General features: G+C 41.2%; 2 protein-coding genes across 6 annotated transcripts; one reads left to right on the forward strand and one right to left on the reverse strand.

Annotated features, from left to right (window-relative positions):
- Window positions 1-78: 78 nt before the first annotated feature.
- Window positions 79-11,016, reverse strand: map3k12 (mitogen-activated protein kinase kinase kinase 12). 2 transcript variants are annotated; one of them, XM_011477404.4, is made up of 14 exons: window positions 10,734-11,016; window positions 9,152-9,671; window positions 7,916-8,099; window positions 7,630-7,821; window positions 7,379-7,537; window positions 7,114-7,272; window positions 6,840-6,948; window positions 4,655-4,764; window positions 4,298-4,414; window positions 4,082-4,216; window positions 3,255-3,978; window positions 3,097-3,164; window positions 2,655-2,952; window positions 79-1,933 (listed from the first exon to the last, which is right to left on the reverse strand). In XM_011477404.4, exons 2-14 carry the CDS (start codon window positions 9,609-9,611, stop codon window positions 1,778-1,780), a joined length of 2,871 nt encoding a protein of 956 aa, XP_011475706.1. In that variant the 5' UTR covers window positions 9,612-9,671; window positions 10,734-11,016; the 3' UTR covers window positions 79-1,777. The 2 variants fall into 2 exon arrangements, with proteins under 2 accessions (XP_011475706.1, XP_078806521.1); XM_078950395.1 differs by lacking the exon at window positions 10,734-11,016 and adding an exon at window positions 9,753-9,775.
- Window positions 11,017-12,448: 1,432 nt separating this feature from the next.
- aaas (achalasia, adrenocortical insufficiency, alacrimia) lies at window positions 12,449-21,447 on the forward strand. 4 transcript variants are annotated; one of them, XM_004070817.5, is made up of 17 exons: window positions 12,449-12,591; window positions 12,789-12,901; window positions 13,099-13,226; window positions 13,556-13,611; window positions 13,698-13,789; window positions 13,886-13,932; window positions 14,089-14,187; window positions 15,270-15,413; window positions 15,715-15,835; window positions 15,926-16,050; window positions 16,185-16,245; window positions 16,325-16,415; window positions 16,506-16,599; window positions 20,081-20,148; window positions 20,237-20,318; window positions 20,433-20,517; window positions 21,173-21,447. In XM_004070817.5, the coding sequence occupies exons 2-17, from the start codon at window positions 12,806-12,808 to the stop codon at window positions 21,326-21,328; spliced, it is 1,545 nt and encodes a 514-aa protein (XP_004070865.1). In that variant the 5' UTR covers window positions 12,449-12,591; window positions 12,789-12,805; the 3' UTR covers window positions 21,329-21,447. The 4 variants fall into 4 exon arrangements, with proteins under 4 accessions (XP_004070865.1, XP_011475704.1, XP_011475705.1 ...); XM_011477402.4 differs by having other exon boundaries at window positions 12,450-12,591; window positions 16,503-16,599; XM_011477403.4 differs by having other exon boundaries at window positions 12,465-12,586; window positions 16,503-16,599.
- The last annotated feature ends 442 nt before the right edge of the window (window positions 21,448-21,889 follow it).

Below are 21,889 nucleotides of genomic sequence, written 5' to 3' on the forward strand. Positions count from 1 at the left end.
AAATCAATATTTTTCTTTTTTAAGCCCATCAACATTATGGTCTACAGAGGCCTTTGTTATAAAACAGTAACTAGAAACTTCCTTTTTTATTTTTACATTTTATTTAATTCATAGATCTTAATCATTACTTGGTGCAGCATTCATGAGACGTAAATGGTGTTCAGAGACTGAGTCAGGGGTGTTTATACACTATCTGAGGTGGCGGGCCTCCTGCTAATGTAAATAACCTGAATAAAGTGCTTCTACTGTGTTACTCTCTCAAACTGAAGAGGTTGGAGGCTCTCCTCACTTGGCTGTATGTGATTTACCATTAAAACTACATGACCTGAATGCAGCGTAAACAAACTTGGCGGAAGAAGACTAAAAGAAACACTGTTAAATGAGTATTTTTCCAAGCTTTCTAAAAATGCAAATAACAATCTTCTTAAAAAAAACAGCCTTACTTTGTAAACTGTTCAAATTTTTGAGGTACAAAAGATACCATTCTGTAGACTTGAAACTATATGGGGGAATACCAGCAATTAGCGCTGTGCCCCTTTTATCTTAATCTCAACATGTGATGCATTGTGGGTTAAGCGGCAGTTTGAAGGAGTATGTAAATCTTCTAATATCACCATAAGTTGAATCTATATGAATCTATTCTGCGCCTGACGTTGGTCAACCAGCACTTAGTGCTTAGTGTTAGAGGTCAGATTGAAGGACCTGCAACATTCACAACTCAATTAAGTCGATGAAATTGCACATTGCTTATATGTAACAGTCCCACCATAGAAGAAGAGGTCATAATGCAGATTTTTAGTTTTTGCAGATGCTCGTATTATCTTTAACATCCCACATATTCTGATGCACATAAAAAATAGCTTTCTATAGAACTTTCCCATAAAATTGCTTCACTCCAAGAGAATGACGGAAATGCCTGATCGGTGAACCTAAAAGTCTGTGTCCATATTTGTTAAACTTAACAAAGACTTGGTTGCAGGGAGTATATATATATATATATATATATATATATATACATACATACACATATATATAAAATCAACTGAGATCCCTAGCTATGCATCATGATCAGTGTTTTGGTAACATATTCATTCATTTATTATTATTTTTTCCTTTTGCTTTAAGTGCAGTCATTTACAAAAAAATGCAGACATAATACTTTCAGGATTAAAAAAGTGTAAACTTTCACAAAATATAAAACGGACACTTTCAAACCATAAATTATAAACATATCGTCATGCATTTGTTCACAGGGCTGCATACCATTTTAAGTCATACAATTTATCTTACAAACAAAATAAAGTTAGATATTTTCCATGTGGTTTTTCATGAGTATTTACATTATTTTTCATTAGTACTTGATGCATTCGTGTCTTGAGTATAAATGGAGGATGCTCCCAGAGTGATGGGTTAGTACTTTAAGGACTTAGTGTCTGGTATTTACTTGTGCATCCCAGGAAGGATTTTATGCAAAACAGGAAAAATGGTAACCGTGGTAACCTATGTTGTTTTGTTTTTTTATTATCTTCCTAAATCCTACCTAACCTGTATGACATTAACCTAATCCCGCAAGCTGCCAAAATATCTGATGTTATGATGAATGTCCTCTGATGCAGATTTACCTGCCAGTCTTCAGACATCATAAATCATCCTATCATAGTCTGAGTGGTGTGGTGGGAGTGATCCTTCGCAGCAAAAGGAAATGTTCTCCGCTGACAGATTCAGATGCCTTCTTGGTGGTCACGTGGTAGCTGCAGGTCTTTGCTTGTGCCCAGGTCTACGGAGGTCCCGTGTTGGGCGTCTGTGGAGAACCCTGGTAGGGCTGAGACGGGGACACCCACGCTCCAGCGCTGGGAGGACGGCTCGGCTCCCCGCTCCCGGACTGATCCAGCTCAGCACTGTCACAGTCAGAGTCGTCACACAGAGCCCGGCTCTAGAAGCAGAAAGGTGTCCCACGTTAAAAACTAAAAAAAATATTTGCTATGTTCCTCTTTGAGGGAGAAGCTGATTTGTTCCATGTATCAGTACAAAATCTGAAGAAAATAGCCGGTGTTTGATCTATCTAAATCTAAAGATTTATCCATATTTAGGTTATAAATATAAGTGTTTTAGGTGGAATTTATCAGATATGCTGTTGAGATTGATTTGAAACTATTCAAGGAAAATTTTTCTCCCATCATCTTCAGAATCTGCTTTATCCCTTTTGGGTTCATAGTGCTGCTGGAGCCAAGGCAGGTTACACCCTGAACAGATAGCCAGTCGTTGCAGAGCCTCACCCTCACATGCACACATTTAGCAATTAACCTATGCAGTGTATTTTTAGACTGGGAGGAAACCGGGGTGCCCAGTGAAAAACTGTAGGGGGAGAGCACACATTCCACAAAGAAAAGTCCCAACCAGGATTCAAACCAGGGTCTTCTCACTGTGAGGCCAGAGTCCTATCCACTGCACCACTGTGCAGTCCCAATCTCTCTCTTTTTTTTTTTTTATTAATTTATTTTTATTTATTGTCACTGCACTCCAGTAAAACAATAAGATGACTACAATGATCTCGCAATAAAAAAAAAGGCTTGAATTACAGTTTAAAATGTATTTGTTTGATTTCTTTGGACAATGGAAACTGGTGTAGGAGACACGCTGAGGCGTTTTCTTACTTCATTAGAATTCTGCCCGGCTTCGAGCTGGGCTTTGGCCTGCCCTAAACCGCCGTCTCTCTCGGACAGGCCGTCAGAGGTCTGCGCAGGATCAGTGTTGTCCACAGGGATCTCGGATCCCTGAGAGAGGAGGTCGTCACTGCGGTCGTCCAGCTTGTCGTCAGTGTTAGTGCTGACCACGTCTGGGGTGCCGCTGTGAGAATGGTCTGTGGTGTGACCCTCCTCACCGTCTGACACTGACAGGTTCTCAGAGCTGAACGTGGACACCGACTGGCACTTGGTAATGCTGGTCGGGCGTCTGAAAAACAAAAAAGGTAATCATAAAATGCTTTTAAAGTCTGATGACGTGAAAGAGTGACGTCATTTCTAAAGGTACTCGTAGTCCTATGAATCAATCAGCCACTTTTTAGAAGGAGAAGATGAGTTGAAGGAAGTTACTCACCGTCTCCGTGGCAACTCAAACTCACTGTCAACTTCACCTTCCTCCTCTTCCGATGACACTCCACGCCTCTAAATCCCAATACAGAAAAAGTGATTCAGTGTGATCTTCAAAGTGTCATCAGGGAGTGAGAAGAAATGAGTGCTCATCCATGGCAGCACCTGTTTGCGTGTGATAGCTGCCCTATACAAGATGGCTGAAGGTGTCAGGTGTTGGCTTCCAATTCCCCCCGATGCCCCCCGAGGTAGCCTCACAGCACCGGCTCCATCTTCCTTGTCCTCCCCATCATGGGGCAGACGAGGAGATCCCAGGGATCCTCTCCCTGCTGCTGCTCCCTTTCCGCATGGTGAGTCTGGACTGCTGGAGAAAGGAAATGACGCAGCATCCTCACTGGGGGTGTCACTTCTTGGAGGGGTTTCTGTGAGATCGTCCAGACCAGCTGCTCCTCCTTCTGAAACCCCTAAACCAGGAGAGGCGCCGAGGCTTCCCCCTCTCTCCCGCCCGCTCACAGGGGGCTCCCTTTTCCCCTGGCCGTCCGCCTCCAGCGTGTTGCAGATGAGGTCAGGGCTGGAGGAGGACAGCTGCCTCTGCTGCTGCTCATGCCCCAGGCCTCGCAGGGCTGCAGAGGGCTCCAGGAGCTGATTCGAGGTGTTGTTGGTTGAACTGTTAGTCTGGACAGTTGTGTCCCTGTTAGGGGAAGGCTGATTTGCTTTCAGTCCAGCTAGATCCCCACTGCTGCCCTTGCCAGGCTTACGATGGCGAGTCTTCACTCTCCTAGACCGGCTGGGAGAAGTGGAGCCTCTGTTGGGACAGGTTGGGAAAGTGACTTGCATGACGGAGGAATCCATTTTAGGAATGATTAATTCAGACTTAGGGATATCCGGCCTGTAAAGCAAGAAAGATAAGCCAACATTTATTACAAGCAAGTCATACAAATATCTATTTGTTTCTATTAGAATCAAATAACAACAGATATGAGCTCTTGCACCTCTTTCCAGAGGGCAGTTTCTGTGGGACATTCCTCTTCTTGATGATTTTGTCCATGGTGTTAGAGGAGCTACCCTGTCTGGAGCTGTGGTGCTTAAACAATCCCGGATATTTTTTATCCAAAGACTGTTCTCGCCTGCAGGGGGATTTTGGAATAAATAAAAACTCACTAAATGCATCCATAACTAGAAAGACATATTTGTGGACTTATTCACACCTCTGCAACTCCTTCTCTTTGAGCTCCAACTGCAGCATGACGGCACTTAGCTCCATGTAAAGGTTGTTAGCCCTCTCCAGTTTCCTCTCATAGTGTTCACGAATGTCCAAAGCATGCCTGGGAAGCAAAGGAACCGCTCTTGTGAGAATTTATCTGCAAAACGGGTTCCAAAAGCTTTACATTAGACCTAAAGCATTCATTTATTTCAGACAGGAAGACAGAGCAGAGGCAGCAAAAAATTTTTTAAAAAAGAGTCAGGGGGAAGTGGCTTTATGCACACATCATTCAGATACCAACACGCACTGACTTATAATAATGTGGCAACATTATTGAACACTAACTGAAACTTCAACAAACCTGAGCTCCTCTCTGCGTCGGTTGATCAGTTCCTCATCGAGTCGGTGGAGACAAGTGCCCTCGGATTTAATCTTCTCAAAGTGCTGTTTCACCTCCTCTCGCCATTCAGCCTGATGAGAGCACAAGTCTGTTATCTGGCCCCGTCTTGCTAGAAAGTACCTTTTTTCTTTGTTGTGTTTTTATTTAACTAAGTCTTTTGTGACTTTATGTGAGATTATTTTTGTTTTGTGTGTGCACCTCAATGAATAAGGAAGAAATACGGTTTAAAGATCTTCAGCTTTTGCACATCTTGAGTTAACCCAAGGCACTTTCCATCTCTTTAGTGCAGGTTGCAACATTTAGCCAAATTATGATAACTCTACCTCTGTGCTCTACAGTTGAAGAGCAACCTTTGTTTTGTTTTTTACTTTTAATATCTCTTTTTTCATCTTAATTGGAATAAATTGCTTCTATTAATCCTTTTTTTCAAGTTTTTTATTAAAATGAAAAAAAGCATGTAAAAGTATTGTCACAAATGCATAAAGCTGGAAATTGAAGATTAAAAAAAAAAGTTCTTCCATAAAGCCATATTTTTACAAACATTTTTACTTTTCACGATTTTTGCCTTTTATGACTGCACAAATCTGTCTTGAAAAGCAGCAGCTAGATTGTTAGCTGGAACTAGCAGAAGAGATCACATCACTCCTGTGTTAGTTTCGCTCCATTGGCTCCCAGTTGATTCCAGAATCAAGTTCAAGATCCTCCTGTTAACCTATAAGGCCTTACATGGAATGGCCCCGTCCTATATTAAGGACCTCATAGTCCCTTACCATCCAATGAGAACACTTCGCTCGCAAAATGCAGGACTGCTTATGGTTCCTAGAATTAGTAAAAGTACGGTTGGAGGTAGAGCGTTTAGTCACCAAGCCCCTGTCTTATGGAATAAACTCCCAGCTCATGTAAGAGAGGCCGACTCAGTTTCTACATTCAAAGCTAGACTGAAAACATTCCTCTTTGGACAGGCTTATTGTCAGACTAGCTGCTAGAAGTTGAAGCTGGGGTAACTATGGTGCACTGGGGTTCTGTCCTCTTTCCTGTTTTTACTTCTACCCTTCCTCTCCTCTATTCTTGATCATAATTTATCATTTAGTTCTCCATGCCTCTGTTTGGTGCAGTGCGATTCATGTATTGTCCCTCTTTTCCTCTCCCCTCCTGGGGAGTGGGAGTGCTCCCAGGCTCCAGTTGGCTCATCCGTGCTCCAGTTCCTGACCGTTTACCTCGCCTTTGCTCCTGCTCCTACACCTGGCTGTGGATCCTGCCTCTGGCTCATCTCTGGCTCGTCTCTGCTCTGTACCTGACCGAGTACCTCGCCTCTGCTCCTGCTCCTACACCTGGCTGTGGTTCCTGTCTCCGGCTCGACTCGCGCCTTTGACTGTCCCCACAACCACGGCTGGATGAAGCTCGTCTGCTGGACTTTTATATATGTAGTTGTAGATTTAGATAAGTTAATTCTTCTCTAAGATTTCTGGTAAATCGCCTGTCCGTCCTGGGGGAGGATCCCTCCTTCATGTGGGCACCCCTGAGGTTTCTTCGTTTTTTCCGGAATCCGGTTTTTTTGGGAGTTTTTCCTTACCGCGAAGGGGGGTCTAAGGGCAGGGATGCCAGTATAGCTTAGTCAGTTTGTTAGTTCATTTTAGTATTTTTCTATTGAACTCTTTGTATTCGTGATCCTTTTGATTTCATGTTTTACTTCGAAGCCCATCGAGACGACTGTTGTTGTGATTTTGGGCTATACAAATAAAATTGAATTGAATTGAATTGAAAAGCTTTCTAGGTTTTCAGGACCTCATATCTTGTTGTACTCATTTTTAATTATGCTCCAAGCTGAGAAAGCAGCTACCTTTCTTCTTTTAGCCGTGCCTTGCTCTGTGGAAATAATATATCTCTACTTTGCAGAGTCATGGGAAGCTGTGCAAATGAGCCACCTGCTGCTGACTAATGGGACAAGTTTAAGAGTTTTTATTAATGCATAATATTTATAACTCTCAGCCTCACCTCTAAATGAGTGTCTGAGAGAGTTAAGTGTGGTATTAAACCTTGGTAAAATTACCCAAGACTCATTTGTTTGCATGTATTTTCTCTTTTCTATAAAATCAACATACCCAAAAGATTAAAATAAGCTTAAACTCTTCAAAAAGGCACACACCTGAGACTTAAAGTAGGTTTCCTGTGGGGTTGATAGTACATCAGCTGAGGCTATATCCAGATGAAGAAGAATCTGACGAAAAGAAGGTCTATTTCGGGGCTTACAGTTCCTGCAAATCCAAGATGGGAAACACAGCTGTGTACACTTTTGATGCAAAGTAAAATCAATAAACTCTTCATGCTAACATCTCACCATGCAACTTCACTTAACAATTGCCTACATCTTTTGTTTGCTCTCACTTCCTTATTCTCCCTGTTTTCAAGGATCTACTCACCAGCACTGTCTGAGGAGGATCTTGAAGCCATCTGGGCAGCTCTCTGGAATTGGTAGCTGTAGGCTGTTGTTTCCCACACCCCAGATAATGGCAGAAGAGTCCACGTCTTTATATGGGATCTCTCCAGTTAGCATCTCCCATAGCACAACTCCAAAAGACCTTTAAAGTGAATGCAGCTTAATTTTTTTAGAAACCTCTTGTGTTGTGTTTTTTTTTTTTTTTTTTCAAAAAATGGAAAAATATTAAAAATGGTGGATGATCTTACCAGATATCCACTTTTTCTGACACTGGCTCATTCCGAATGACTTCAGGAGCCATCCAGGCAACAGTGCCAGCGAACGACATCTTAGTGCTCTTGTCACTGAGCTCCTTTGAGGTGCCAAAGTCAGAGATCTTCACCAGATCATCGTGTGTGATTAGCATACTGGGAAGGAGATATAAAACACAAGTAATGATGGCGATGCTTGTAAAATTCCAGCTCTGGTGCTGGAAGACAAAGTGGCCCAGTTGACTTACTTTGGGGACTTGAGGTCTCTGTGGATGATTTTGTGGAGGTGTAGGTAGTTCATGCCACCCGCAATGCCCATGGACCAGTCAACCAGGAGGGAGGGAGTGATTTTACGGCCTGCCCTGAGCACCTCATACAGCTGGCCTTGAGCACAATATTCCATCAAGATACAGTAGCAGGGAGCCTGGGTGCACACACCCCTGGAAGAACAGCAGGTGAAGAGAGGCAGGCGGCACATTTAGAGCTGCACATGTAAACGATTGTTGGAGTAAAATATCAGCAATAGTTTCACACTTGAAGGTAATGATGTTAGGATGCTTGAGTTTGCGCAGGTGTTTGATCTCCGTCTCTTTGATGTCCCGCACTTTTTTCACGGCCACCTCCTCTCCGTGAAACTTCCCGAGGAAGACAGCCCCCTGAGCGCCACTGCCCACCCATTGCAGGTCAGAGATTTCTTCAAAAGGAACTTCCCATGATTCTGTGCTCAGAAGAAAAACAAAAACAAAGCTTAATTGATGATGAAAAAATATTTTTTATGCCAACTTTCTGTGGTTAGTGAGCTGGGGGTCCGCCCACAAGAAGAGCAGACTCTGTGAACTCCTATCATACAAGATGGACTGAAGAGGTTGGCTGTGGAAATACTGTTCATATTCGATATCAGAATGAGCCAGCAGGACACAACTCCATCCCAGAAGACCCAAGTCATATTCAAACGAATGGCCTATCGGCAACTAATCAACCAGAATGTTATTTTCACATGACGAGATAAGAAACAAATGGAGGAAAAATTCAAAGTCCTCTAATAGCCTGATCTGTCTGTGATCTGTCACAGTGACATCGCTTAAATGACAGTGAAAGCATGGTGACCAAAGACGAACGAGCCTGGTAGAGTGAAAGAGACAAGCAGATTAATTCTTCATGAGGTCCACTGTGGGGCTGAGATCTCTTGAGAGGCAAAAGCACATAATGCTTCCCCCAGACCAGCTGTGAAAACTCAGTGACGGCGGCTGAGCTGGGATGAAAAGCATCGACAAGGCGCACACGGAGGCATTCAGGATTTCTACATCACTTAGGCCAAGAACTCGTTTGAAGGTCTTCAATGGAACTTATATCTTTTTCTGCTCCATTCCAATTCACATATTAAATTTACCTGAAGAACCTAACAGGTTAAGATACTTTTCAAGTTCAAACCCTGGAAAAAATACATAAAACAGCTAAATTATGAATTATTGGAGTTAAAAACAGCAACAACCAGAATTTTCTGCAGGTATTTGCTACACACCTATAGTTTAAAGAGAGATCCAGATCAAGTGTCAGGTCATACCAGGCAAAGCATACATTCCCATTACTTCTGTTAAAGAATAAAAATGTGGATGAACTTAAGTGCACTGTGAATTGAATCTTCAGACATTCATATTCATTGGTGCGTGAATAACTGTGAAAGCATACCTCTATTGAATCAGAAGCTAACATGTGTAAAGTGCTTTAACCTCATCTTCCAAAAGCAGGCGGTGCTGCAATAGAACATACCTTCATGGTTATGTTTGTGTTCAGTAGAGTAGGCTTTTCCGATCATTGTCCAGACTGGTTTTAGGCAGCCAAACAATCCCTCCAAAAACCCTCCGCTTCCCGACTGTAGCCGAATGCTCTCAGACTGGCTCCGGACGGCTCCAGCCTCCGGACTGTGGTCTGCTTCGGCTCCGCCGCAGTGGCAGGCCTCATGTTCATGTAATTTTAGCACGCTGTTGTCAAACTGAGCTGAGGGTCCATCACTGGGAGTGGGGCTGCTGCCGCAGGGTGCCCCTTGTCCACCGGTGTCAATGGACAGCACGTTACGGAGAACACACTGTGTGGGGGTCAGGTCCGTTTCAGGGGTGCAAGCAGGGGTGTCTCCATCGAGTCGTCGATATGGGGGTTCAGAGATGGGTGTGCTGAAGCCTGACAGGGAGGGGGAAGGGGCACGGGGCTCATGGATACAGGTCCCACTCATCAGGGGGTTCCCCAACACCTCAAGTTAGGGTGGATGGAGGATGAAGAGCTTGAAGAAAGCCTGTGGAGGAAAGATTTATGATAAGAAAACAAGTCCTAAACATACTTGGATTTCATTTCAGCACTGGACAGCTCCACTCACAGCCATTGACTGTCCGCAGGAACTCCATATCCGGTCTACTCACAGCACATAAGGAGCTGTCCAGTGCTGAAACCACCACAGTTTTCTTTCATTCAGAAAATGCAAAACACCAAAAATAGAGCAGTCGTGATGTGACATGGGCTTTTAGCCAGCGTCTCTGTTAGTCCACTCAGTCATTTCATTTCCACAAGATTGTGTCATTTCCACAAGCATCGTGTCTATGAATGGGAGAAGCAGGAGGCCCAGTGGAGCCATTACCCCAAGAGGAGACAAGCTTTGTGAATGAATCAAGCGCAGGACTGTGTGCAGCCCCCCCCCCCCCCCCCCCCCCCCCCCCCAAAAAAAAAACCTCCCCCTCTGACTGTCACCTGCTCCATTCCTGCACACCTTAGTAGCATCACACTCTAAGACCATCGAATGCAATGAAGAGGATGACAGATTGCATAACCGTCAGAGTGGATGTAGACGTAAACCCGTGTGTGCGTGAAAAGAGCACATGTGCCTGTTTCACATAGATTTCCACTGCAGCACTACTCGAAAGGAGCTGAGCGTCCCGACCTAGCGCGTGAAAAAACAAACATCCAGCGGGCCCCGTGCGAAGTGCCCTCACGCACAAGCACGCGCGCGAAGATCAACCTTTAAATAACCGAGGATGTGATGATGACACTCAGCGGCATCACCGTCGACGCGCGTGAATCGCCCGCTGTGGTCCATCATGCCAAGAGAAACTGCCGCAGCGCCTGAACGTCTCCCACCGCTGGCATCAACGCACACATTTCGTAATGTGCGCGTTCGTGCTGCACACAGATATGATTTTGTATCAGCCGTCGACGGTGATTCGCTTGTTGGCAGCATCAGTTCGGTGCTGCAGTGTGAAGGGACTCGGAAAGCCTCGCCGCCAGGCAACGGCATCCAGCCCGAACATCCCGAGACATCTGGTTTCTTACGGTGTTTTAAGCGGATAGTGTGACATTCCCATACCTTTCTGCCTGCTTGATGTCGCGTTGTTAAGTGAAGGGGTGGGCTCGGCTTTGTATTTGTCCGTGTCAAGGAGCCAGTCGCTGTTTCTCCTCGCTTGGTGGCTCTCGCATCTCCAGCGCCTTGTATCCACGAGTTTCACGTAACTGGGATGGAAGCCAGAGGGTAAATTGTGTTATCAAGTGCTGGGGACCCAAGCAACGTGAGGCGCGCTGGGGTTTTGGGGGGGAGGGAGGGAAGGAGGGAGGGAGCTGTCTTCTTCCCAGTGCTGAATTGACGTCACGATGAGGCAAATTGCGCCGCGAGATGGCGCTGCCACCCCCATCCTGAAACAGTTTTGGACCCAGACTGCTTGCCATCACATTCTTCTTTTTCATTCGCAAAAGGTGCCAAAGGAGTTTAGGGGCCTTAGCGTCAAATGATCTGATGCTGATGATGTGCCTTTGAGCAACACACACTTCATTCAGACAGACCATGATGGAGAGAACTGAACCATCGCTTTGAATATTCATGTCTGTAGTGAAACTTCTTAAACATTGTAAGATGACAATAGCAGGTTTATTGTGCAGATAATACTGCAGTATACAAAAAAATTACATAACAATACTATCACAAATAAAACTTAAAATAACCTAAAAAAACACTTGATTTATAGACTGATTTTAATAAATTTTCACCTAATGATTTTTTTTTACCTGACTCCAAGGTTAAAAAGGAACCTAGTATTTTGCTGGCTTCTCTTGACCAGGGAAGAAAAAAAGTCATGAAAAAGAAAACATAAATCGTGTTAAAAGGCAACCACTATAACCCAAAATTGTTATTCTATAGGGAGGGAAGGAGAGGGGCAGAAGAACAGCAGTTGAAGGCTTCTAATAAAATGATCACAAATCAAAATGTTTGAACTAGTTTATTTTTATTTTTACTGTCATTAATATTTTTTTAAAAAGCAGTTATTTTAGCTGTGGTGCTGTTAATAATGTGAAGCAGTAGCAAAAAATAAAAAGGGGGCGACCCAACTAATTTAAAAGAGCTTTTGTTATTTTTGCAATGCTCAAAAAAGCTTTACCTTTGTCAATATTGACTTAAAATTTGGGTGCAAATTTGAATTGAATATTTGTTAAACATATCAATTTTGTCTTAGTAGTAACAGAAAATAAAGATACAGAAGAGAAATATTATTTTTTGAGCTTTTTTTCTGGGGGTTGTCCACCCCACTTTGCTCCTCTGTATCTTTACCCCTGCCCAAAACTATATCCCAACAACTCAAGAATTGGGTTGAAGATATAACCCACGTGTTTTCAGAGAGTGGGGATAAATATCTAGAATTCAGACTTTAGTCAGTATTTTTACATTTATTTATTCCCACAAAGTCATGTTTTTCTAGAATTACTTCCTGAGAGATGCTATTGGTTGGTATTATGAATTTGTTATGACGTTGTGCTTTTAATGGATGTCATTGAGATTAGCTTCTTGTTTGGTTTGGCGCCTCCGGGCTTCCATACTTAGTGAAAAAAAATCCAAATCATCAGATATATTTAAAGACACACAATTATATGTCCAATGTATATAGATGCATAGTCTATACATGTTTTTATGTATGAGACATATAAACTGTATTCTATTTGTTTTTTTTTTCTTTACTGTACATTTTGTCCAAAAGGACATGCAATGTCACTGTCTGCCCCAAAGAGGGCAGCATTTGATTCGTGTTTGTTTGTAAACGCTGCTCTTTTTGTCCATCTTGCTTGCCGTAGACCGCTCGGCGCGACTGGCTGAAAAGTCTGATTTGAAATGCTACAAAACGGGCTGTAAATAAATAGAAAAGTGACAATTGAGACATTTGCAGAGAACGCAGTGTAAGGTAACGTTCCCTAGAGGAAATCAAAGTGTTTTAGGTTTTATGTCAAGTTCTTGTCATTATGCCAAAAAAGTGAAGTTCGGAATGATGCATGTTTCTGAAAGTTAGCTAACTAGCTAGCTACGCTGCTTTTGGCCGTGTATGTAACGTTTCGAGGTTATTATTAATTGACGAGTTTGCCCTTGTTGTTGTGTCTGAAGCGTGAGGGACGAAGAAGATGTGTTCGCTAACTTTATTCCCGCCTCCGCTGCCCGATGGCCAGACAACTCTCTGCGAGTCCAACAACGAGCTTCTGTCCGGGAACAACACACAGGTCTGCCTTTTAGTTCTCACACAGCGTTTTCACAACAGAAGCACTAGCATTAGCAATAATGTACATGGTAGTATGCATTGTTTATTTTCCCACGACTGATGATCGTTTTCAGGATCCATAAATGATATCCAGATAAAATTACATTTTAAGACTATAGATGCACCCCCCCCCCCCCCCCCCCCCTGTATTCTGTGCAGAATGCTAGTCCCATGAGTCTGCATTTTCCAAGGGAGTCTCTGAAGCTTCACAGTCGAACAGAAAGTAGCAGCAAAGCAGCTTTTCTGGACCATTCTGAAACCCTGTGGATGAGGAGTGCTGCAGCATGGTAAAGATGTGTACCACACAATAAAAGCATTGCATTAAACATGACAATGCTGTTATTGTGCAGCTTTCTCAAAATTTCAAAGTAAGGGCACCATCATAAGAATACCATAAATAAACCCTTGATTGATTCAATTCCTAATATTTAGTATAAGTATCACTCTTACAAATAACTGACACAACTAGCTAAGTCATTATGAATTTGCTTGAACATTTGTTAAACATGTCATTTGTGTCTTGGTAGTTCCATAAAATTAAATGAACAAGATTTGGTTGTAGTTTTTAATAATCCAGTATTGAGAGAACCTCGATTTGATCTTTTTTCTGTTCCAGGCGTGACGGTGGGCTCACAGGGCTGCTCAATGAAATTACTGACTCAAATTCGGAGGGTATGTAGAGCCCAAAAATCTGATTTCTTTTATGGAGACACTGCAATAAATCTGCCAACTTGGTAACATTTTTGTACCTCCTGAAGTGCCTAAATGGCTCTCAGTTGGTTCTGGTTGCATCCTGGCGCTGCTGAGATGGATGTCCTCCTTCCACGGCTCTCTGTTTCCACACCTCACTGTGAGCCACTTATTTTCTTTTTTTAATTGTATGATTTCTTTGTTGTGGTAATAATTTTTTGCTACCTGTTTTGTTTCTTTTCATTTTTTTTTAAAGCTGAGCAGTGAGGATATGATTGCTGAGTTTTCACAAGTGCTGAACTGGTAAGCTTTTAAATTAAAATGTCTACATTAGCTATTAAGCGGTTTTAACAGGGATATAAAGTATATGTGAATTGGGTAGGCATTTAACCTTTCTACCACTCTTGTTAGTGTGCTAAATAATAAAAAAATATTTAACCATTGCATTTCCTGTAACAGGTCTGACTGCGTGGTGCGAGCATTTGCCTGGCACCCTCACACTGACAAATTTGCTGTAGCTCTGCTCGACGAATCCATCAAGATCTACAACCCCAAGAGGTATTTTCTGTAGTGTTGAACAATTTGTAGCTTAGCAGTAATTACTAGGGCTGGGTATCGCCAATAATTTCCAGAATCGATTAGATTAGATTCGATTCACCAGCATCTAGGTCGATTAGTTACATTTTTTCAATTTTTTCCCCCCGATCCACTTGATTCTATTCAATTTTGATTTTACACGGTTTACACATTTAGACATATTTGTATAGAAATACATTAGTAATCTATATATGTTTTAAAGGTATTGATATTAATCAATAACAGTTTAAATTCCATTATATGTTAGCATTGAGCTAGTGGACATTGGCTTTACTGGTGTTTTACGTTAAGACACAGGAAAAGGAAAGGCATAAAAGATTGAGATTGATTATTGATTTATTAATCTAGGATCGATTTAATTCGATTAATCAATTTTATCAACCCAGCCCTCGTAATTACCTCTGCTTTGAGATGAGAACCTTTTAATTTGGAAAGTTAAAAAGATGTTTGTATCATAGTTCATGTTGTTCATGGCATTAACAGGCCAGCTGTGCTTAGTGTGTTTAAAAAGTTAATTTCTGGTATAGAATCAGTCTTTCTTTAGAAAATCAACATCAATGCCTCAGATCCATAATTTGAAGTTTTTTTGTTGTTGTTTTATTCAAATATATTTTTGTATACTTGAGGCAGAGACCGAGTTTATTTATTTTTTTAGAATGTAAAATTTCTTTAGTAAAGTTCTTCATGTGCTTAGTTTTTATTACTATTAATGGAAAAACTGTTTTTCTTGACTAGATGAAATTGGTTTTGAATAAAAGAAAAAAAAATTCAAATCAGTTTTCTATTTTGGCAGCGATTCCCAGCTGTCCCTCTTGTACTTCTATTTATTGTCTTTTGATTCTGTTACCTCCATCTTGTTGTCTTTATTAACTCTATTTCAAAACCTTAAGTGTAGTTATAGTATTAAGCATTTCTAAGAAAAAAAACTCAAACTTTTCTAATATTCTTGTGAAAATCGATGAAAATAAGTTTTTGAATGTGTTCTTGTCCTCCGATTCTGGGACGGTATTGTTGATGCTTCTTCTCCTTTTGTTCTTCCTCAGCACCACAACTCCCACACTAAAACACCGTCTGCAGAGGAACGTGGCAGCTATGCAGTGGAAGCCGTTATGCGCCTCTGCCCTGGCGGTCGCATGTCAGAACTGTGTACTGGTGTGGCACGTGGACCCCTGCTCCCTGTCAGCCAGGTGGGTCTTTTTCAAAGGGTTTTGACCAATAGACCCCCCTTAGAATTTCTAAGAAAAAGCCAAACAAGGGGCAAAGGTAATAATTGCTAACAAGATCTAGACTTTTATTTTATCAGGTGCATTCATCCAGACAAAATGTTTGGATTATCTGATTGTTCTTTTTCTTGATTCATCTGTTTAGCAGTTCTGGTTTTTATGTTTAACAAATTCATAAATCCGTGTAAAGATTCTTATATTGTTTTGGGCTTTCTTTGTCACTCATGCTTTTCTTTTCTTTTTTTCTTGCCATGATCTCGTTCAGGCCTTCATCCAGTTGTGCCCAAGTGTTGTCTCATCCTGGCCACGCCCCGGTCACATCCATTGCCTGGTCCCCGAGCGGCGCTCTCCTCTTGTCGGCCTCACCGATGGACACATCCATGATGGTTCGCAACGGCTGCTTTATATTTACGACTAAGCCAATAAATATCCGAGATCCTCCTGGAATCTTTATCGACAAGAAATGCGTCTTTCAGGTTTGGGATGTTGCAGCAGAGTCTTGCGTACCACTTCAGAGGGTTGGTGGGGGTGGTGTCACCTTCCTCTCCTGGTCTCCAGATGGCAGCCATGTGTTGGCTTCCACACCGTCCGCCTTGTTCAGGTTAGATCTTCAAACTTGGCTCTTTGGAGTCACTAACCAGGGCGCAATAGTGGTAAATTCAAACATTGAAGTAAAAGGTTTAAAAAGTAGAATACAAGTTTTTATGCAAAGACAAACTAAAATCTACTTTTCAGGGTTTGGGAGACCAGGATGTGGACCTGTGAGCGATGGCCGTGTCTGAAAGGGCGCTGCCAGGTGAAACCTCAGCAGAACTGCAGTCATTGCTGATGTAAATGACAGAATATTGTCTAAATCCTTTGTTTGCTTCTGTCAGTCTGGGTGTTGGAGCCCTGACGGGAGTCGACTTCTGTTTGCTGTTGAGGGGGAGACAGTCATCTATGCTCTGACCTTCGCTGGAGCACCAGGTTAACTGTTGAAGACAAAAACCAAGTACAGATTAAAAAGGATGACAATATTAGAAGCTGCCCTTTATGAGCGACGTCTGTTTCCAGCAGATATTTCTACGAGCTCGCTGAAGGGACCTCAAGCAGCAGCCGTCGTGGCTGACCTTTCAGAAACAACATTTCACACAGAAGATGGAGATCTCATGTGAGAACAACCCACTCAGTGGATCATTTACTATTATTTAAAGTGAATGATTGGAAGGTAACGATAAACCTTTGCCACAATTCAGTTCAAACCTTGAATTTTGGGTCCCAGTTTTTTCAGTTCAATATATGACTTGTGTATTAAAAAACAACAATAAAGTAAAAATTCAGGAAAATCATTTTTTAATTTGCTAATAATAGTATTACATTTAGCACAACACGTGTTTGACACTTTCAACGTAAAAGTATAGCTGTGACGGTGATGAACCAGCAGGGGGTGCATTGTAGGGTTGTGCCGATGGACGATACCATCGTCCATCATGATGGGTAACTGACATCACGATGGAGAGACACCATCGTGATGCCACGCCCCCGCCACGCCACGAGTGGACACCATAAAACGCGGTCATATGTGCAAAATATCTTTATAAGGATTATTGGTCGGATTAGAATCCAACCGTGTAGATGGGCCCAGAAAAACTTTTTCAGATTATAAAAAACATTCACATGGGTCACACTTTCGGTCGGAATAAATCATTCGCACATGCGCAGTAGTGTTTTTAAAAACCGGAAGCAAAACTTAGTTCCGCTACATACATAGATACGTCAGCTCGGTTCAGTGATGAAAGTCTTCCGGGAATTCCCGGAAATCCGGGTTTTTGAGCAAACCGAACGTACTTTCCGGGAAATAAAGACCTGATCTCTACGGACAAATCGCTTTCCGGATTAGAAAATGGTCTGAAATCAGCTAATTTTAGCTTTATTTTCTATATTTCTCCGCAGATCGCTTCCTCTATGGTCGTGGCCATCTTTCGTCTTCCCGGCCTAATTGACCAATGACGGGACGTTTTAGTTGCTTTCGGATGCGTCGACGGGTCTGATTGGCTCTGTCTGCACCACGTGGTCAGCGTGACTTGCTTCCCTAGAGACCAAAACTGGCGGACCCACGCTAAACTTTCACAAACACATCTGAAGAGTTTGCGATCAAATTTGTGTTCAAATAATGGCAGGCATCGTCATTATTGAGCGTGGTCACGACCTCAGTTGTGAGAAGACGATAAAAAACAAATTGAAGTGGTCTTGGCTGGAAAAAAAAAAAAGATTTTTAAGGTAGTGTAGGTCAAATACTTTTTTGTGTAAAATAATCTCAAAACCACATTTTGAAATAATTTCAATTTTAGTTTTGAGTTTCAGTTTTTATTTTGAATACATTTCTTTATCTAATTTATTTGTATTTCCTAATTACCATGATTTAGTTCAGTATAGTTAACATTAATTATAAGTATTTGATGGTTTGGACCCGCACTCCCTTAAAAAATAATGTTTACAATGTTTTGTTTAGTTTGTATGTTTGTTTTGATATTTCCCAGATTACTTAGTATTGGTGTTAAAGAATTGATGTATTATGTTAAAGAATTATAGTTTAAAGCAGATCCCATATTTTGATGTAATTATAGTTTGAGAAAACAGTGCAAGTGGATGTTGTACATCAGTCATTTCTAAAGCAGAAATAATGTATAAATAACTGAGGTATTTTCATAGAATATCATAGTTACTGGTGTTCTTTTTGCCATTTGGGGCTTTGATGTTACTATATTTTAGCAATTGTATGTTTTGCAGCTTTAAGGAAAAGCGTAGATTGTAGGATTGTGTTACTTTGAGCAATTTTCCAAATTCTTTTTTAGGACCAGCAAGTCCTTAATGGAGAGTCAAACTAGGGGTTTGAATGACAAATCATGATGCTCCAATTAGTCTTAGTTTCTTGATAAAGAAGTGAATAACTAGCTGCCAGAATGCACCAGAATGCATTTAAGACCACGTATTTTTCCAAAATTTCGCTCTGTGCCCGCCATATCGCTCAAAGAAAAGTTCAGGGATTTTTTCCTTGCCTGACTTTCATCACTGATTATACAAGATGATCTCGTAAACGTGCTTTTATTAATGTTACGGTCATTATGAAGCACCTGTTCGCTCATCATTTTAATCCATGTGGTCAGTGCTTTTTCTGTTGAAAAACGGAGCCAGAAAGAAGACAGAATTAGCAGTATGCTAACATGGGCTAACAACATTAGCATGAACATAAATCCATGCGTGAAACGCTGCAATCTGCATCCTGGCTGCACGTAAATTTATGGGAATAACATCAGCCTTTATTTTGTCGGGACACGACTGGAAACACAAATGTTTGAACGGTTTCTAAGGACTGAGCGGCCTTTCTGCTTCAAAGCTTACACACTGCGTTAGCTAGCGCTCCGAGCTCTGCCCCGACACACACTTTTACCGGGAGACCCGGTTCTCCTAAATTCCGGTTGCTCGTTCGCGTAGAGCTGCGGGACGGATCACAGTCCTAAGTCTCCCACACGTAACAAAGCATCCTTACTTTCCCTAAAACACAAAACTGTAAGTCTGTCTGCTCTGCTAGAGACACGGTCGCTCGCTCCACCGGTCTAATCAAACGCAGGACCGGACCACTTCTTTTCTAATTTTGTTTATTTTATTTTTTTAAATTCACTTCCCTCAGTTTAGACTGGATCATCGCGGATGAGTCATTATTTGGGAAAGAAAATCAATAAAGTAATAAAGTAAAATAACGAATAGCAATTATGTAAGAAGAAAAATTAAAAATCCTCCGGCGGGCGGCTGTGTTGCGCACTAAAGAACGCACGCAGCTTGTAGCGGAAATGAATAATTAGAACTTAGTAAATTTGTCGTATTTCTTCGCGAGACGGAAACTTCTGTTGTAGAATGAGGATGTGTGTGTGCTTCTGAGACTGCGCGTGTGTAAGAAGAGAGAGCGCGCACGTGCAGCGCAAGAGGGAGTGAGAGGCGGGGCACAGGGAGTGTAGGAGAACAGTAGTAAAAGGTTTCCCCCAGAAACCCTTGAAGTCTGAACACAGGACTAGCAGAAAAAGTAAATGATCAGCAAGGATGAATAATTGTGTTTATTATAGTTCCAATTACGCACAATATACAGAACTTTAAAAAAAAAAGTGCAGTGATGCGGTTATCGTCATACCCCTAATGCAAACGTTTGCAGTAGAGATGCGACGATACATTTTTCCTGTGGTTTGGTTGAATGGTGTAACATACGGTTCAGTTTTCAAACAAGAATTTTGGCATCCCTGGTAAATTATGGTCATTATTATGATGTTTTTATAAAGTTAAAATCTATTTCATGTATTTTTTTTATCTAAAATGTTTAGAAATCAGAGGCACTAGATTCATCTTTCAGGTCAAAGTGGCAGAAAGTGTTGCAGCCCTCTGATAGAAATCCAGAAAACTTCATACATTTGTTTCTACTGATTTAAATGGTTTGCTCTGAAAATATATATAAATATTTTTTTATTATCATTTGACTTTGTTAGGTGGGTTGCAAAAACCTAAGAAAGAACTAATTGTCCAGTGTAACTGTATCTCCTATCATTCAAAGTTGTCAGTTAATTTGTCTTCTTTTGTGTTACTGATCTTGTGCCTTTTGTCAGTGTTGGTGGAGAGATTCAGTCTTTAGCCTGGGATCCAAGAGGAGAGAGACTGGCTGTGCTGCTCAAAGGTTGTTGTTGTTGTTGTTTGTTTCCTCTGCTGGTTGTTGTGAAACTCACAGCTCTAGTTATAAGGACCTTCTTTCTGTTTTTCTGCAGGGGATCCACAAGCGACAAACCGGCCTGCAATCATTGCAGTCTTCAAAACAAGAACAAGCCCCATTTTTGAGCTTTTGCCTTGGTTGGTGCTTTATTTATTTTTACTTGATGCTTTTGCATTAAAATAGTACTCACAAGTGTAGTTTTTCAGTTTCTGCTTAGCCATTACTGATGTAGAATTTCTGTTCTGGGTTAGCGGTTTTGTCCAGGGAGAACCCGGCGTGGAGCCAAGAATGATGCAGTTTCACCCTAATTTCCAGCACGGGGCGCTACTCACTGTGGTCAGTCTGATGCTCTTGTAATGTTCATTTCCCATCTTTAGAGCATTAATGTTGTGGCTTTGGCCATAAACACCATTTATACGCCTTTATAAGTTATAAAAATGTCTGTCCTTGTGTTTGTGAAAAAGAGTAAATATCAGTAGTTAAATTGTTTTTTTGTGGCTATTTTTGAAATTGAAAGTTTTATGTTTAATATTTTTTAAATGTGCTACTAAACAGATCAGATAATATGCAACATAAATCCCTTCATTTGTCACTGCGTTTTTTTTGTTTTTCACAAAGGTCATTGGCCTCTGTCTCCAAGTCATTCTTGGTCAAACAACTCTGTGCAGCACATCTTGTGTTTTTCTGTTTGACATTGAATATCTGAAAAGATTCACTTTGCTACATTATGTTAAGTTTTTTTCTTTTTTTAAATCTTATTCAGAACATAGGAATGACATACAGTGAGAACCATAAAACAATAACTTTTTTTCTTTTAAGACAACGGCAGGGGGTTAAAAAAAAGTAACAAACAATGAAAATAAAAGTAAAACTGCTTCAACCAAACAGTATTTTTTTTCCATGTCAAAAAGTAATTGTGATAAATTTGAGTGAAGTTCCTCCAAACTAATTTTGAAGTGATGTTAAAATGGCCTCTGTTCTCCGTTCTCAGTGCTGGTCCAGTGGAAGAATTACTCACGTTCCTTTCTACTTCCTGACTTCTGCTGTCCCCCTTGTTGGTCTCAGTGGGAGTCCATCCCTGCTTCATCCCCTAGAGAGGCCTGCTGACTTTGCCAGTCAGTCACTTTTTACAGAACTCTTATCTTGACGGAACAAAAACTGGAATTCCAAATCCTGCCAACATGTATGGATTGTTAAAAAGTTTCTGGAGAAAAAGGTTTTGTTTAAACATTTGAACATAATAAACATTTTTGAGTAAAATGACAAGGTTTTGATTTTTTTTATTTAAAAACCATGAAGTATTTTATTTGTAATTAGGTTTTATTCTTTTGATTATTGGGTAAATGCTTAATGTACAGGACTTTCATATTCTCCTGGTATATGTGAGCTTCACATGTAAATTTCTGTTTGGGCCAAACATGTCCACCTACTGACGTTGTCTTATAGAAAATGTTCGTTTTTTTCAAATAATATTCTCTTTTGATTGCTACATTTTAAATAGTTTTGGGAAAAGTGTTATGAGTAGGGGTGTGTATTGTTCCCTCTCACATGGTTCGATATGCATCTCAATACATTGTCTAAGAACTGATACGTAAAAGATTCAACTAACTTTGTGGTGATACTGGTCCAGCTCTTTCACCTAAATGGAAACAATCTAGATATTTATATTCATTTGGTATTTAAAATTATGAATGAAAATGTATTTTTT

The sequence above is a fragment of the Oryzias latipes genome, chromosome 7 (genome assembly GCF_053564925.1).
Source record: "Oryzias latipes strain Hd-rR chromosome 7, Olatipes_Hd-rR_3.1".
In the NCBI taxonomy this organism is placed as follows: domain Eukaryota; kingdom Metazoa; phylum Chordata; class Actinopteri; order Beloniformes; family Adrianichthyidae; genus Oryzias; species Oryzias latipes.

Coding starts and splice junctions, on each gene's coding strand:
- map3k12 (XM_011477404.4), bottom strand. CDS start 9,611: ATGAGTGGGACCTGTATCCATGAGCCCCGTGCCCCTTCCCCCTCCCTG. Junction 8,100..9,151: donor ACACAAACATAACCATGAAG/GTATGTTCTATT, acceptor TTCTGAGCACAG/AATCATGGGAAGTTCCTTTT. Junction 1,934..2,654: donor CCGGGCAGAATTCTAATGAA/GTAAGAAAACGC, acceptor TTCTGCTTCTAG/AGCCGGGCTCTGTGTGACGA.
- aaas (XM_011477402.4), top strand. CDS start 12,806: ATGTGTTCGCTAACTTTATTCCCGCCTCCGCTGCCCGATGGCCAGACA. Junction 12,902..13,098: donor TGTCCGGGAACAACACACAG/GTCTGCCTTTTA, acceptor TATTCTGTGCAG/AATGCTAGTCCCATGAGTCT. Junction 16,051..16,184: donor ACACCGTCCGCCTTGTTCAG/GTTAGATCTTCA, acceptor TCTACTTTTCAG/GGTTTGGGAGACCAGGATGT.